The 17,431-nt window shown below is 46.1% G+C and overlaps 1 protein-coding gene across 5 annotated transcripts in view; it reads right to left on the reverse strand.

The window, feature by feature from the left end:
- The window catches only part of LOC135314669 (serine protease inhibitor Kazal-type 5-like), a 45,228-nt gene that overhangs the window by 7,561 nt on the left and 20,236 nt on the right, over window positions 1-17,431 (reverse strand). For 2 of the 5 annotated variants that reach the window (XM_064458582.1, XM_064458583.1), the window contains 7 exons: window positions 7,831-7,958; window positions 7,263-7,326; window positions 5,462-5,589; window positions 5,235-5,286; window positions 2,781-2,911; window positions 2,095-2,173; window positions 1,515-1,582 (listed from right to left, as the gene is read on the reverse strand). In XM_064458582.1, coding sequence (XP_064314652.1) covers window positions 1,515-1,582; window positions 2,095-2,173; window positions 2,781-2,911; window positions 5,235-5,286; window positions 5,462-5,589; window positions 7,263-7,326; window positions 7,831-7,949 — 641 coding nt within the window. In that variant the 5' untranslated portion in view covers window positions 7,950-7,958. Of the gene's footprint in view, window positions 1-572; window positions 664-1,514; window positions 1,583-2,094; window positions 2,174-2,780; window positions 2,912-5,234; window positions 5,287-5,461; window positions 5,590-7,262; window positions 7,327-7,830; window positions 7,959-9,024; window positions 9,051-10,192; window positions 10,364-11,002; window positions 11,320-11,710; window positions 11,758-12,524; window positions 12,628-17,431 lie in introns of all 5 variants that reach the window. The other 3 variants (XM_064458585.1, XM_064458580.1, XM_064458581.1) reach the window with 3 other exon arrangements.

Genomic DNA, 17,431 nt, shown 5'->3' on the forward strand with positions numbered 1-17,431 from the left:
ACTGTTCCATTTCCTTTTTTGTGGAGATAAGAGAGCAGACACCTTCTTCCTCCCACCTTATTCTATACACAGTTGTCCTCTGTCACTGAGTGATACCACCCTTTAGCACTCCCTCCCCCTGTCAACCTTGTCCTCAGGCCATGGGCAGCTCTATCACCCCGTGTCAGCCATTGCATTTGACTCAGCACTTTCTTAACATGTGAGGGGTGGCACTCCTCACCCCACTTTGGCTACGTATGGGGCAGGCATCCAGCCTGAGCTCAAGGCCAGCACCCTTGGAAGCAAAACTGGCTTAGGAGGGTCCCATATGGGCACATCCAGGCCTACTCCCCTTCCTTCTGCTTCAGTGCTGGGGGATACAGGGCCAGCATCACGGTACAGGTGCTTTCACTCATTCAAACCCCTCCAAGGACATGAGGCCAAGTGAGAGGCTTTAGGGTCACAGCAGGAACAGAAGCAGCTGCTGCGAGAGGAGCCAGCAGGGGCTCAGTGCCAGTGGAGGATCACCCCATGGGATAGGTCCCCATTTCTGCCCATGCAGCTGCCATCTCAGATGCAGAAGGTGGGTTTACCAGCTGGTAGGTGTCAGTGTCTCTGCTCTGTGCCTGGCGGCCGGGTGCCACGTTCCAGTTCTTACTGCTCTGAGCCACATTTCCTTGCGGGCTGGCAGGGAAAGAGAGCAGAGAGGCAGCTCATCACACCTCCCCTCCAGAAGAGGGGGACTGCAGTGTGAACCCACCCTCCCCACAGACCCCACCGCCCTAGGGGAGTTGCTTGTACCCACCAGGAGAGGAGAGGGCAAGAAGCCCCCCCAGACACATGCTAACAGGGAGGCAGCCAACAGCAGGACAAACCTTGCCCTGCACACAGCCCAAGTGCATCACCACCCCAGGGCTCTGCAAACCTGTCTGCCCACCGGCATTGTTTGGTGGGTGAGGAGATGAAGGGACTACACCAGCCAAAAGCAAGAAATCCCAGAGCTCCCCAGCAAAGGCTCTGAAAAAGCAGCAACTGAGTCCTGCTCAGGTCCAGCAGCTATAAAACAAACAAAAGCACCTGACTAGTCCCCAGAAAGCACATGGTGCACCAGGCACTGCCTCTGACCCAGGAGCTGAGGATGAGCCAGGGCTAGGCAGCAGACATGTGCCCTGCCAGGAGACAGGGTTTGCTGGGCAAAGGTGCCCTGAGAGGGATTTTGAGCACAGCAATCACCGGTGCTTCATGCAAGAAAGTTAAGGACAAAAAGGAGCAAGGGTTGCATGAGAAATGTGCATCTCTCCCCTATCACCAGGCTAGCCAGTGGGGAGAAGTGCTATACTGAGCACCAAACAACACAGTGTTCAGTTCTCCATCCCAGACAGCATGCTACTGAACCATTCCTGTGCCAATTAGCCTCCTAACCACCCCTAGGGAAAAATATGTAGGTAGAAGGGGGCAGAAACCCCCTTCTAAGTGCTAGAGCTTATGGGGTAGTCAGGGGGACAGGCTGCCATCCCAGGTGCTGCTGTACTCACCCTCTGTTTGATGAGATGGGACGTCTCTCATTCACACCCTGCTGTGACCCTGAACCACCGCAGCTCGTCTGCAAAAGGGGGAGAATCACATTCAACAACCAAGCATAAAAACAACTTTTATACAACTAGAAAAGAAGCAAAGCTAAAGCAGCTCCTGTCCTCCCCCTTCCTCCTCCCAGGCCCAGGGAGTTGCAGGGCTATTTCTAGAGAAGCAGGTTTGATGCTTTCTCCATACAGGCTTTAATACCCACCAAATGTTATCACCCAAGGGCTGACAGGATTGTGGAGGTTCTGAACCTGCCCTTTATCTCACATACAGCATCACACCATCGGAAAAGCCAAGAGGGGCTGTTCTGCCAGGTCCAAACATGCCCACTTTGTATGCTTACACACATGTCCACTCCACAAATGAACAAGGCTTTGCAATGCAACCTGCTTCTCCCTCATCATTAGCTGGCTCCAGCATCCCAAGCACCATGGTCACCCCAGGCTGACCACAGATAGTCCCTGGCCATCAGGATTCCAGACTCTCACCAGCCCCTTTCTCTGAGCTCAAGGCAGGCTCCAAGCTCCATCTCACCTGGCTTGTACCCTTTGAAGTAAGTGGCTTGTTTCGCTGGACAGTTCCACCAGACTGACCTCTTTGGGCTTCCTTTTTGCTGAAAGAAGGGGAGAGGAGGAAAGGAGAAAAAGAGAGTGCTATGGCAGTGCAAGTGCCACCGGGATCCAGGGCTGCCCTGTAAGCCAGCGTCATGCCATTAGGCACCACCTCCCCATCCGCAGTCCCTGTTCCTGGTGGCCCTGTTACTAATTCCCACCCCTAAAAGCCTTCTCCCTTCTCCTCACCATTCCCACTGTATGCTACATCCTGGATCCAGGTGGCTGCTTTCATATCAGGGCTGCTTCTGCATATGCTCTATGGGAGTAGAGAGCATCTGGAAGGCAAAGTACATGCATGGGAAACTCCTCAGGAGCTGCCCACACCCAGCAGTCCCCAGGAAAGGGGTTGCTCTCTATCAGCCTTGCTTCTCCTCCTCTATTCCACACTGCTTCTCACCTGCCCCTGGGCCCTTTGTGCTGAAAGGGAAGTGGGAAGAGGGGCAATGACCGGAGCCCTACTGCCAAAGCATCTCTTGGAGGACCACTGGGATTCAGGACTCTCTCCCAGACATTACCCAGATACAGCTCCACAGGCAGAAGCTGCAGTTTCGCAGCAGGAGGTTTCCCTCTCTGCTGTTGTTGTTGCTCAGAGGAAGCTGTACTCACAACTTCTCAGCACACATGAGACATTTGTTGATGTGCTGCTTGCCAGAGGAATCCCGAACAGGGTCATTCTCCCTCGTGCAGGACAGTCGTCCATGAGCTTCAAAGTGGGAGCGATACTCACTGCAGTCATCCTGCAGAAGTACGGCAGTGGTTAGAGCACCCTGTCCTCTTTGCCTTATCGATCTGATTCTTAGAAACTTGGGGGCTCCTGCCAGGAGAACATTGAACCATCACAAATGCAACACAGGAGAGCCTAGGTGTGGGCAAGAGCTGAGGATGTGCAGTACCAGCCATTTAGTATATAAACAGAGGAGTGAGTCAGAAAAATTATGGGTCCCTCTGTCTGCACAGCACGTGTTGGGAGTTTTCTAGCATGGTTCAACTAATTATTATTCCTCTTGTTGGACTATCCAAAGCATGCCAGTGACGCGACTGATGCAGTAATGAAGTCCCTCCCATTTGTCCCAACATCCTTAATGCACAGCTACAGCTTTTTCTGGGATCATAGCTCAGATAATAATTTCGTTTACAGAGCAAGTAGTATCCCCAAAACCAGCCACACGTTGGGATGTGTCAATCAAGAAGCAGCAGTTAAAACAAAGGGACAATGTAAACATACAATGTAAACATACAGTCCATGAGCAGTGGAACGTTGTTTGGAGAGTGGATGATTAATTTGTTCCCTGTTTAAAATCACTGTGCAGAAACCATGTTAATTTGCCCCTGTTATATAACATGGATGTAAACATTCAATTCCCCGATGTCCACTATTTCGGACACCGCAACAGCTAACTCCAAACAGCAAGTACAGAGGATAAGTAACTGGAACCCGCTTACCCTTCAGTTTTTTACAAATTGGTTTTAACACCTCCAATTTTCTGCTTATTTTGCACACAGGAGAGTTTTGGCTAGCTTGCATTAAGGTCCTTAGCGGGTCACTGACCTCATCCTTTGCTTTGCTCAGAAGCTTCCAGCACCTCATCCTGTCTGCTGGGAGAGGATTTCCCCTGCATTGTGTTCTGCATCCTACCTGGGTCACCTCAGCCTCCAGCAGCCCAGCTTTGCTACTGGACTTAAGCTGGCAAAAAGCTCAGAGTACAAATCTCTACATTTCCCTAGAGCCAAACTAGCCATCAGTAGGAGAGATAAGATCTGGCACAGGACAATCCTACACCTTCTGGGGCCAGCAGCCACATTGCATTGCTCCCATCAGAAATAAATGCCCTGTTTATTTACTTGCCCAAGAGCCTCACTGCTTCTCCCTATCACCAGCATGTGCTCACATCCCTGTGCAGTTCAGGCAATGCTTTCCCTCCCTGACAAGCCTAGAAAAGCTCTCCCAGCCCCTCCGTGCCTCATTCCCTGGGACCAGCCCAGCTCAGCATCTCAAACCTCTGCCTCCGAGACAGATCTGCCTTCCCCTAACAGCCTCTCTCAAACAGTCTCCTTTTGAACTAGCATTTCTGGAGCTCTGTTAACTTCCTGACCTCTGCTGCAAAAGCCTTGCTGAGTACATCCAAGACTTGCATGTGCCTTTTTCATGGCCTGTCACATCCCTGACCCACTAATAAACGCAGGGATTTCTTTTCCTTTGTCACTTCTAACCAACAAGAAGGAATTCTTGTTAATCACTGACTGTGTGATCTTGCACTGTTATTACATTTTATCTTGTTTCTATTACTCCAGGCCTCAGCACTATCCAATTAGTCCTGAGTGATCTGCTGATTCTCGTCTGCCGATACTGCCTCCCAGCTCTGCCATCAGTAAATTTCACTCACACTTCCATTTTTTGTGCCAAAGTCATTAGGAAAAAGCACTGAAACAGGATTATCCTCAAGACTAGAGCTTAAAACAACTGCACCAGTCCCTGCCATGGCAGAAATTGAAAGGTAAGTGTTAGAAAGGGACTTCTTTCCCCCCTTTACAGAACTGCTTTCATCAGAAAAGCATCAGTGCACGGGGTACAGTGGCTGCAGGGCAAAGGTGGTAAATGGCAGCTCCGTGAGAACAAAGTTTCCAATGAGAAAAGCTAAAACTGAGCCACAGGCTCATGGAGATAGTGCAGGGCTGAGCTCTCCGCCCAGAATAAAATGTCGTCTTGAACTTTTCAGAGCTTTTCAGCCAGATTTTTCATTTTAACCTAATCAGCACCCTCAGCAGCACTGGCTTCTCCAACCTTGAGCCAGGTTTCTGGACAGTGCAGCACAGCTGGTTTCTTATTCTCATGGGATTTGCCTGTCCCTAGATCCACAGGTCAATGGGATAAACCATAACATTCAGGCAAGCTCTTCACTTGGGGGATTCAAAAGCATGAACAAGAAATGGAGGGAAAGGAAAGTGCATCTCAAAATTAAGTCAGTAGAGACAGAAAAAATGAGTAGAATAATGTTGCCTTTATCTTGGGTGAAAATCCAATAAAGTTCTGTATTGACCTGCCTAATACTTTAATCTCACCTTATCTTTTCCTTGTCTGTTTTTAGATAACTTCCGCTCCTTCTCCCTTTTGCTGTAAAAGAAGCAAGATGAGAAAGTGAATACCATGGTGCTCCAGGGAGCGAGAGGTTTTCCCTGCCACCAGCTGCACAAGGGGCGAGTGATCCCATCCACTGGCATCAGCAGCCAAGTCACTCCAGCAGCTGCTTTCTCAATTTTACAGAAAAAGCCGTTTTTCCTCTACTCACAACTTCTCTGCACACATGATGCACTTATTGCTGTGCTGCTTTCCAGAGGAATCCCGGACAGGGTCATTTTCTCTGGTGCAGGAAAGTTTCCCTCTCTCAAAGAGATCCTGAAACTCTTCGCAGTCATCCTGTGGAAGTGCCAAGAACATGGGTTGATACAAATATACTGACAGAGAGATGTACCTCCCATAAATCCAGAGGAATATCCACCCAAAGAATTACATTCCAAACACTATTTGTTTCCTTGAGGCTTAACTCAGTGGAAAACCATAGTTTGCCTGATACGTTCTTTTAAACTATAGTAGGCAACATAAAACAAATTCATATTTAGATGAGCATATTTGTCTTTTGCATCCAGGGTAGCCTTATTTCTATTTCTAATAGATCAGACATGCAAGAACCTGCCCGAAGGTCCTAGGTTCTGCTCTACGTATAAAAGCGAAAATGTCTTAGTGGATTTTGAATAAGGAAGTCAGTTTTCCCATCTCTCATGAGTGAACACACTACCAAGTGTTTTAAAAATCAGTGCACAGTGAAAGACAAAGCAGCAGGCATTAAAAAGAATATCCTCACACACCTCCTTTCCAGGTATGCTAAAGTAAGAGGCAGGCATTTTTACCTTCCAAATACCACTCTATGCATTAATTGAAGCAAAGCATTCTTTCACAAAAGGCTTTTGTAGCAAAACCCACTTAAGCATTTCAGTCTGGTCCTGTATTTCCTCTGAACAGCTTTCCTCCAACTTTTAGGACATGTGAGCAGGCTTGTAGCATAAGAAACACATACTACATTGTGATGCCTTTAAGATCCTTTATGGAGCACTTTTAAGGTCATCTGCCATGTGATCTACATTCTTCCCCCCTCCTCCCCCTGCACTGTGTAAAGATGATGGTTTGATAACTTATCCCAGCTCTGCATAAGGGGAAGTCAAGCCCAGAAAATTACTTGCCAAAAGCCAGACAGAAAAACTATGGTTGAACAAAGAAATTCAGTGTAGGTCTCTTCCTGACACTGTAAAACTCTTCTTCTGCCTCAGGACCACACTTTGGCAAGTCAGGTGTGTAAAAAAGATCTGCCTTAGGATAGCTATGCTTTACAGTCTTTAAATTGCCCAGACACACGACAGCTAGAAAGCTACCCTGCTTAACAAAATGTTTTAAAAAAAAATATATATATATCACTGCAACCATCACTATCTGATGGAAACCAATTCACTCCTAGGGTAAAAACCCAAGGCTCAAAAAGACAAGTTCCTCCATATAAAGACCTGCTATCTAGAAAAACAGCTATGGTTAAAAGAAATCAGCCAGGTGCATCAACAAGATAAATAAGGGACAATTAGAGCTAGCCTGTTCCCACACCCTGCCCTAGTCACAGCTCACATGCACCATCATTGCTATTAATTATTTGTCAGATACCAATAGTGTGCCTTACAAATGGGCAGGTATCCTCCTTAGCCTATACTCTGGGTCAGGCACAGACCATACGTGACATGTCAGTAATTGCCCAACAGGGACTAGATTGCCTGGGAGGAGCCGCGAGTTTTGGTTTCTTTCATGCTCATGGGTAGCACAAAGCCTCGTGCTCCTTCAGACCCACTTGCCAAGGCAGAGCATGTTTGCCCTGCTTCCACTGCAGACACCACGGGACCCTCCCACATCAGCCAAGCCAACATTTCCCACACCATAGACAAGGAAGTGTGCTCAGCAAGTAGGTCAAAGGCAGAAGACTCAATGCCACTGCATCATCTTGCTCCTGGCACACCGATAAAATTGGCTTCGGTAGCGATGTTTCACCTCACCTCTCCTGAGAGGTTTGCGTTCCTGTTCGCCTCTCCACCACTCCCTTTGTTTGTGTCTCTTTCCCTGCAAGAACGGGAGGTGTGAGTGACAGAGCAGCGTGCAGTCCTCAGACATAAAACCAAAATAGCTAGTGATGAAAGGCCAGTCCTGCCAACCCCACCTCCCCGTTGTGCAAGGCAGCAGGACAGACCAGCACTGGGGCTCTAGCTCAGCGAGACACGCCTGGAGTATTTAGCATCTCTCAGCTGGGGGCATTTTGCCGTCCTTTCTCTCTGCAAAGCATCCAGATGTTTCCATCCTGTTAAACACCATCTATGGAAACAAACTAAATCCACATGTTTTCACCCTAGATTTGCTCCTCGCACCCTGTAGTGTGTGCCCCCACGTGATGAGCTGGAGGGCCCTACTGGATTCACAGGTGTGCAGAAGAGCTACAGACTGGTCTGCCTGGCCCAGGACTACAATTTTACACCTCAGAGTGAGACAGAGCCTCCTAAGAGCTACAGGGGATAACGTGCTACAAATGGGCGGGGCAGCCGCATGAGCCAGTGGGTGGCGGATACTCACAGCAGCCTTTGGCACATCAGGCACTTGTTGAGGTCTGTTTTGCCATCAGGGCTTCTGACTGGCTCCTTGTTGGTGGGACAGGAAAACTTCCCGCTGCGCAGAAGCGACCAAATTTTCATGCACTCATTCTGAAAAGCAGGAGGGCAGTTAGCGGAGTATCCCTCAGAGTCCGTCGAGATTCCATGAACAGTTCATTCACATTTAAACTTTTTTGGGTGGGCTATGTGGTCTCAACAGCAATAATCTTTACATGCCAGGCCTGGGGCTACCCATGCTCCTCATCCCCATCCCTCACCACGAGCAGTACAGGCTGCACCCAGAGTCCCGCTTGCGGCTCCCAAGGCAGGAAAGACAACAAGAAAGTTCAAAACCCATTGCAATGGCCGTTATTCATGGAGAAAGGAATACATATTTTATTTGCATACAGCTGCAAATTGCTACCTGCTGCGGGGGAGGACTCTATAGTATAAAGTTAGTCAAGAGCAGAAAAATATAGCCCTAGAAGTGCCAGTGGGATGCAAGAGTAATGAATTAACCAGTGACTGAAGAGCAATTCAGGTACAAGACCGAAGCACAGAAAAGCACAATCCTCTTAGGAAGCAGAGCAGTAATATTGTGTAATGCCTCATCAACCAATTGCCTCTTCTGCTGGGTAACTAAAATGCAGACTAGGGAGGATCAATGAACCATTGAGCTATTTTTGGCTACAATGTTTTTCCAAAAGGGTCTTTACTAAGGAGAGGCAAGCTTGTTTGACTAAAACGTGAATGGAACTGGCTTCTCCGTCGTTGAATCAAATACCTGAGACTCAGAGGGCTTGCCTTAACTCTTTTAATTATCAAACCTAGGAATTATCAGAAGCAGGGTTTTCTGATGGATCAGAAGCAAAGTTCTGAAATATCATTAGAAATGTAAGTCATGCCACTTCTAACTTCATGTCATGAGATATCCAGCCCAGAGCTGTTCGGATATGTGCTCAGCATAGCACACTAAATATACACTGTCAGCAAAAGCCACTGCTGTGTTACAAAAGTATTGTCTCTAAACATGGAGAAATTAACTGCTTTTTCTACCACTGAAAAAGCATTATGATATGTAAGTATAGCCTGTCTAAACTACTTTGCTCAGGGCATGCATTAAGCAGCGTAGTTGGCAAAACAAAAGGAGAATCAGAATAGAAAAGGCTGGACTCACTTTAATTGAAGCTCGGCTGGCAACATCTGTGGCAGAAAATAAACCAACAATGAAACTACACAATATCTTTGAAGAGATATTTTAAATCAAAAGTATTTAATGAAAATACTTGATGCAGTTTCCTAATCCACCCAAATACCTCTAGATAAAAGCCAACCTAATGCATTATGGTACACTGATAGAAAGGACTAAGCACTAAAGACTTTCTGGAACATTGCACTTATTCCAATGCAAAAAGCCCAACCATTTTTTTGTGTGTGTCTTTGTGCCCTCCTTTACTGTGTTACTTTTCTGAGTCTTAAAATCCAGGCTTCAAGAATGGTTCAATAACTGTTTCATTACTATTCTATCCCACTGCCATGGTACTTGTACCAACCTTACCCAAATATTTTTTTGCTTTCTTCATCTTCACTTAAAATTGGGAAACCAGAGCTAGGCCATATCATTGTTGTTTGTCCAAACCTTCAAATTCCTTTTCAACACCCATTCCATTTGGAGTACTTCATACAAATTAATAATGAGTCAGCAGGTGGGTAGCTGATATCTGCTTCTTTCTATTAAGACGTTTAGAGCTGGTATAATACATGTCATCCTTTTCTCTTGCATCATCTGTGGCATCACAGGAAGCCATCAAGAAATCCTCCATTAGCTCATTTTCAGTGTAAACAGGCAGTAAAGTGAAAGACCATTGCATCAAGCCTAAACTCCTGCTGAAGTCTATTGTAGCCATACAAAAATGCATTCCTTTGTGTTTACAAGAAAGTCGCATTTTTCTGAATTTACCAAAAATTATATTACACTTTTGTTCAAATTCAAGCTTTTTATGTAAAAATTCATCCTGGTTGGAAATTTGTCCACTTAGACAACTGGAGATTTGGGGTTTTTTGTTTGTTCTTAAACTGTTAATTCTACTAAAAATAGTTACTTTCACCTATCAGTAGAGCTTCACCATTTTCACATGCAAGAGAAAAAGCCATTATGAAGAATGTGTTATATCAAATCAATACAAGTGGTACTGTGAAAAACGGTGGTCTTCTGGTTATGCCACTACGCTTTTTAAAGAATAAGAGCTCTCTAATCCTCTGTCTCACTGTCTTTGCAGGAACTCCCAGGCTGTGTCCTGCAACAGTCCCAGATTTCAGCAAAGAGAATATCAGAAGTTACTAACCTGAAAAGAAGCAGAAAAATGCCAGAGCAAGGACCACTGAGGCACCTTCTATTTTCATGGTGAGGGTGGCAGCTGGTTTTGCCTACGTTGACTCTATTAGCACATTGCTCAACGAACCCAAAGAAAGGGCTCAGGTCAGATCACATATATATAGATGACCAGATTCTCCGCCTTCATTATGACATAATGAAGAACCATCATTAGCTGCAAAAACCAGTTTGATGACAGTAGCTCTACATTCTAATGATCCCATTAACACAATTAATTGCCATAAGGATGGGGCATATTTGAGTCACTCCCTACATTTTGTTAAGGTAAGAAAATTAAAAATAGATCATTTCAGTTTCCCCATACAGCCAGAGGAATTCTTGCCATCTTCAGGGTGGTTCATAAGACAGAGGTACCCCAGTCAGCACACCCCTAAGAGCTTTATCTCAAGAAAATAGCTGGAAGGGTTTTATTTCGATAACTTGGCTCTAGCAGGGACAACAATAGAGCCAGGTCACTTGAGACCTCTGTAAATCAGCCTGCTTTTATTAAGGCACCCCAGTAGGAACCTAAATAGTAAGCATTCAGGCAAGGTTGAAAAACACTAGGCTTGAGGCTTAACAACAAACTCAGAGTTTCAACAAAGTTCACATAGCAGCTGTGTTAATGAGAAAAACCATGCTGCTGAACCCTCATCCCTTCCCTGTCCCTCCCTGTTGTCTTCAGAAGAAATTGTAGTGTTATTAGTGAAAACCTTTTCCCAACTCAGGTGGGACCTGGCAGACCATACAGATACTGCTCTTCAAGCAGATCAGTACTCACAGATGTATGCTGTTATTGATGCTAAAGGTCCAGCAAAGTAGTCCCGCTCAGGTCTCTCCCACAGAAGAGAAAAGTGAAGGTTGTCATCCTGCACAGGGTTTCACAGGAGACTTGAGAGGGGAAAATACAGATGACACCAAAGTTTTGGAATGTGATTTACATGGGAGGAAGATCTGTGCCTTGTTCTCCAGTGAAGACAGGAGAATTTGGAGAGAAAAGTCATTTGCAAGGTTTGAAATAGGTGGATGGATGAGCAATGAGGGGCTCGAGCACAGGCAAGCAAGCTGTGGCTGTGCAGAGAGGCAGGTCAGCACCATCTGAGAAAGGAAGAAAACATACTTCTGCATGACACACATTTGGCCAGACAGGGCAACACAGCTCAGTTCAGATATAAACCCTTGTAATAAATTCTTGACACGTGTTTCTCAGATCAGAAGAGTTGTTAGCGTTTACAACTAGAGCCAAAGCCAAGTAGAGTCCTAATTTGGTATGCGGTCATCCCTAACATTTCTTTTCAACTCAAAGCAAAATCATGTCCAGGTTGACAGTGGAGAGTTTGGAACAGAGAAGTAAACTGCCTGAAGTCATACAGATGGTTTGTGGCAGATCTGAAGAGCTGTGTGTTGCCCTGAATCGTGAGATAATTTCTGTATGCATATCTGGGCATGGAATTAGAGGGCAGGCCAACAGAAAGAGAAGAAAACTAACCAGATCTAGCATGTCTCAGCAAATCCTTGGGAGAGATTGGAAGAGATCTGGAATGGAAAAAGCAAAAAAAAGTATGGTAGTTTAAAACTAAATAGAGCTGGAAACCTATATGAAGGACAAAACCAGAAGACATTCTTTGTTACTGAGGTGTCTCCCCATGAATCAGTCACAAGGTGGTAGGGTTTGGATAGGAGAGGCACATTTATATGGATTTTGTTTTTGAAGTCATCTTCTCCTCCAAAATCTCTATAGGAACAGAGAAGTGAAACAACCCCCTGATTTAAGACAGCTGGCTGACCACCCTGTTCCTGAAGGGAGCAGAGCGGGTACCAGACCCAGTCACACTGTCTAGGCAAGAGCAGCTCCCATCCTGGCAGCACAGACAGTCAGGGAAGAAGAGAGAAGGACCCAGGTCCTGACCCCAGACAATCCCCATGACCACCATATCTCTCTCCATCATCCCACCTCTGCAGCACAAGCCACCACTGTCCACAATCCAAACCCACACCAACCTGTGGGAGAAGGTCAGAATGGCCCAAACACACCTTGATATCTAAACCAGAACCATGTTGAGTTCCAAGTCTAAAAAAAAAAAAAAAAGATAAGGATTTCCCTCCCAATTACTACTGGATAAGTACAATCTCTTAAAAAAAGCACCAATGGTATGAAAGATGATGCCGGGGGTTGGGGAGGACCCTGAAAAGCCATATGGTTTGAAGGATTTTCTCATGTGTACTTGAGTTAAAGGAAACCTGAGCAGAATAATGAGGGATGACAGCAGAAGCGTATTAAACACAAACCTTGCCTGACTCACCTGATTGCCTTTATTGATGGATTTACACAATAAAGTCTCAATCCTGCACTGGAATCTGAACAGCTCATTAATTTCCATAGGAGTTTGTATTGCAGGATCAGATCTGTAGGAGAGATGATCCTGATGCTTTAGCAACGGGTTTAGTACAGCACCTTGCTAACCTTAAAAGTTATGTCAGACAGCTGAAGAGCGATATGCCACCAAGAAAAGCAGCTGAAAGCAAGAAGAGATATTACAAAGACCTTTTTGTTCATGTCTCAGTTAAAATTTTGCAAAAGTAAACAGCATATAAGGATGTTATGCCTGGTAGGACAGCTCTCACTGGGTCCATTTCCCACCACGGTCTGCTAGAAAAAAATGGGAAAGAGGATAAAATAATAATGGAGAAGCAACCAGGAAAACACAGGTGAAAATGGACCATAACATGAAGTTTAGGCAAACTCTTGTCAGGTGGAAGCCCAAGAGGTTGTGAGGAGCCCTAGGAATAAAGTACTACAGCCACTGAGCTGGGCAGGACACAGCCACAGGGGATACTCTTCCCTCTTCAGGGTCCAGAGGAAAATGGGGAAGGGAGTCCAATAAGCAGCCAAATGGTTCATACCCAGTGATGAACATGCTTTCATGTATAAACCCTTGTAATAAATTGCTGCTGCATGTTTCTCAGATCAGAACAGTTGTTAGCATCCGTTTTTTATTATAATTCTCCCATTTTCTGATGTTCCCATATTTCACTCCTTCACAGATTGTGCCACACAGGAGTGTAACCATAGATATATAAAAATTAATTGAGATGCCTTGTCCACTCAGAAAAGTTGTTTTTCTTCCCTTTAATGACACAGCACCTTTTTGCAGATGGAATCACATCCTTTCTAATGGATTTAGTATCACCTAGGGATGGTTTTGTAAGGGAAAGCTTCCTGGCAGTATAACTGCTTGGGGGTTTTTAGGGGGTGAGGGTTTGTTTGGGGTTTTTTGGTTGTTGTTGGGTGTTGTTTTAAGCCACCTCTGCTTTGGTAGCTCTTCACTGTTTGAACACCATTCTTCAGCCCAAACAGCTCTGAGTGTGCCCTCAACGCTCAAGAGCGTGATCTGTACAGCCCCATTCTCACCCCAGAGCAAGGCAGTGTTTTGGGTCAGGTCTCCAAAGCCACCACAGTGGGATAAAGTGAGCCTTGATAAGGATCTGCAGCCCATCTTTCACCACCTACTTTAGCAATGCTGCCAGAGACAGTCCCCTTCACAGCACTGTGTGCCTTTATTTTTTTGCACTGGAAAATTCACATCTTTGCAATCAGTGCTGTGGCTTCAGTATCATCAACATGACTCTCATCAAGCAAAGGGGACTTTACCCAACATCACTGTTGGGTCCTTAGACCACACTGGAAAAGCAACACATGCCCGTGCTTCCAGCACTACTCACGCTTCCTCCGAGCACCAGCCGAGCTCACATCACCACAATCTTCATAGGTCCCAGCATATGCTCTCAGGTGGTTTGTGCTCTGCCATCTCTCTAGGTGCCCTGTTCACACCAGCACAGGCAGCCTTCAAGACCAGGTACCATCCCCTGCTCTCCTCTTCCATGGAAGTGAACTCCTTTGTACCCAGTAGAAAGCAACATGAGTAGGAAAACTAGATCCCACATATTTCTATTACAGCTACAGGTGTACTTATAGTCCCACTGTAGTTGTCCTTTTCCATCCTGATTGACACACTTTTGTGCCTCCTCCTCATCTCTTCCCCCTATCATCCCACCATCAGCACCATTGCTTAATGCTTACTTTCTCCAAAACATCGAAACTTCTCTTCTCTAGCCCACCACTACACTCCTGTCACAACCCAGAGATCCTCAGGGCTAAAACAGAGAGGAATAGTTGTTGGGCATATCTAACAAAGGAAACTCAGGGTAGATAGTATTTTGCTTCATAGCCAAAGCAGAGTCCAGAGATCTCAAGTTCAGCAGTGTTTCATGAGTTACACCTCTAAAGTGAAATATTTCAAAATCCAGGGACTTCAAAGACACCCGTTTTTAATCAGTCTCTCAACATTATTAACACTTCAGAACAAGCAGCCCTTTGCATCTTGCTTTGGGCTTACCCGCAGCTGTCAAATAAGAAACATCAAGGGAAGATTATTGTGCTGCCATGCTAACATTGCAAGCTAACAGAGCCTTTTGGCCTGCATCTGCACTACTGTTGCTCACAGAGAGGGTCTGTTCTGCACATCTTGCCTAGAGCCTTAGAAAAGGACTCATCTCTGCTGGTAACAATCACAACAGGATAGCTTCCTGCCCCCCAGAAACACCTAGTTCTACACCCACCCTGGGCTAGACTCTGCTGCAAGAGGAGCCACCATTCTCACCCATCTCCTCAGTGCAGCTTGGGAAGCACTTCATCCACAGACATCCCATGCAAGGACAAGGTTTATGACACTAGACAAACTACTTCTGCTTGCATGCAATTCTGTGACCAAAACCCAGTAGCTGATCAGCCAACAGGACAGTCAACCCCAAGCTAATGGAAACAAGTTTGAGTTTCCAAACTGCAATAGCCACATGTTTCAGAGCTCCCCTGTTCATACCTACTGCTGCTGCAGCTCTCAGGTGAGTGCTGCCCAGATCTCCATGGAAACAAGCTTTGATCATCCTGACACCCCACTGTCACTGCAGTTACCCAAGGTCTACACCACAGTCACCTTACCCTTCAGCCAGGACAAGCTTCCTGTGCCCAAAACAGAGCTCCACCAGTCTGACCCAGTGAGAAGTCCTTCAAGTGGCTGCTCATTTCCCACCGTTGTGTTGGGTGTGCAACCCAGCCCAGCAGCACAGCAGCTGACTCTTCACGCCACCTGGCTGCATCACTGCAAATGCAGCAGTGGAGTGTATTAACTCTCTGCATCCTGGAGCACTATTCCCTCTCTGCCGGCTCACCAAGGAGCGTGAGCTGCTAGAGGCCAGGAGAGGAATGACAAGAATCTCCTTTATTTTCATCCACCTCCAAGAATCAGGTGTGCAGCAAGTCCCATACATCCTAGAGCACATGGAACCTCAGCAAAAAGCTTTTCAGAAACATGTCCAGAGCATGGCAACAAGCTTCACTGAAAAATAAAACATACACAAAGTAACCTGCACCAATGGAATTCACTGCTTCAGATGGAAAGAATATGGATAAACTTAATATGGATCAATTACTTTGCAAATTTCTGTGCACCAAGAGCATCTAATAGCTTCCCTTAAATCCAGGATCTACTGCATCCTCCTCTGAACCCAATGTCTTATGGGTCATACCCTTCCCTGTCACCAGGTTTCCTTTCCTGCCCAAATCCACCCTGTGGCTCTGATCTAAAAGTCAGAAAAAGCATCTTGGTTTATGAACTGTCTTACATGTCATTTGTACACCCTCCAGCACAGAAAGCTTCTGGGTCTCCTTGTCACATCTGCAATGCAATGGCAGCAATTTCCAGCACTCCATGCTTGAACCAGAGCATGGGCCTCATCTTTGCAACCCTTCCCAGACCATGAGCCACCATGACATGTGGCTGACAGGCCTTTGACACTGCTGACTTAGCTTGACAGTGCCAGGGAGGAGGGGGAAATGAATCAGGAAGTGAGCAACAGCAAGAGGTGTATGTCCAAAAGGCAGGGATGAGGCCAACTTCGGAAGATCACAATAATAGCGTGTAACACATGCCATCTTCAAAGGATTAATGAATCCCTACAAGGTTCCCCTGTTATTATTTGCATTTCTCAGATGAAGATATTAAGATGCAGAAGACCACATTATCCTCTGGGTCACACCTATATCAGTCTATTCATCCCTGGTCTTACACTGGAATTCATCCCTGTGGTGTGAGAAATCCTCCCACAAGTCAAAACAACAATGCTATCTCTCAGGCAGGCTTGCTACAGGAATCACTATTATCTTCTATAGTCTAGTTTGCATGACACACTAGGCTGACTGGTCCTATCAATCTCTCCTGACCTTGAAAACTGATCAACTTATCAATTCTTCTTCCCTCCCACCAGGCTGAAGGGTACAAGGATCTCTGGCTTATTGCTGGATTGTTTTTTTTTTAAATTACTTCTTTCTGTATGTGAAATATAAGAGAGATGAATCCAGGGAGAAAACGTATCTGAGTGTCTAACATCACCCAGCCTCATTCCACCCAGCAGTCAGTTTGGCCCATGGAAAGGTCCCACCTTCCAGCCGGGAGTCTCCCCACAGCTCAACAACTTTTGTTCACAGAAAAATGAAGCTGCACTGGGAACTGTGCTTGCTGGGAGAGCAAAGTTGCCCTCCACACTATAAGCAATGCCATGTGGGGCTGAGGATGCTGGAAGCAGTCTCTGCATTCAGAGAGAGACCCAGCATCAAGGCAACAAGCTCCCCCCACCAACTCTGGGAAAGCAGTCTGCCATTCCTACTGTCAACACTTTCCAGGGCGGTATTTGCTCATTAAAATTTTTTAGGCTGGAAATGGCAGGAGTTGGGTTTTGATCTACAAGGTCTCAGCAAGTAACATCTGCAGAGTAAAGGATTTCACATGGCAAAGCACCATGACATCCCACGGAGCTGCAAAGGACTTGCAGCCTCAGAAGGCCACCAAGATCTGTGCTTTGATGGACTTTACCAGAGCTTGCCGATTTCACGGCTGTTAACAGTATTTGTAGCTTAGATAAGGGTAATCAAAATCTCATCATTCAGGGCGTAAACTGATTGCCTGCAGGGGTTAGAAAGGAATTTTACTTCATGCACAGCATTGCATAACCACCCAGATTCATTGTGGGCATTTTCCGGCCTCTGCTGAGCACCAGCCATGGGCTACAGCTAGAAGTGAAGTAAGGCACACCGGCTGAAAAGCTGGAGTAATCATGTAGAAAAAAAATGCAGCCCCATTGTTTGGGAACAAAA

The sequence above is a fragment of the Phalacrocorax carbo genome, chromosome 8 (genome assembly GCF_963921805.1).
Source record: "Phalacrocorax carbo chromosome 8, bPhaCar2.1, whole genome shotgun sequence".
Taxonomy (NCBI): Eukaryota; Metazoa; Chordata; class Aves; order Suliformes; family Phalacrocoracidae; genus Phalacrocorax; species Phalacrocorax carbo.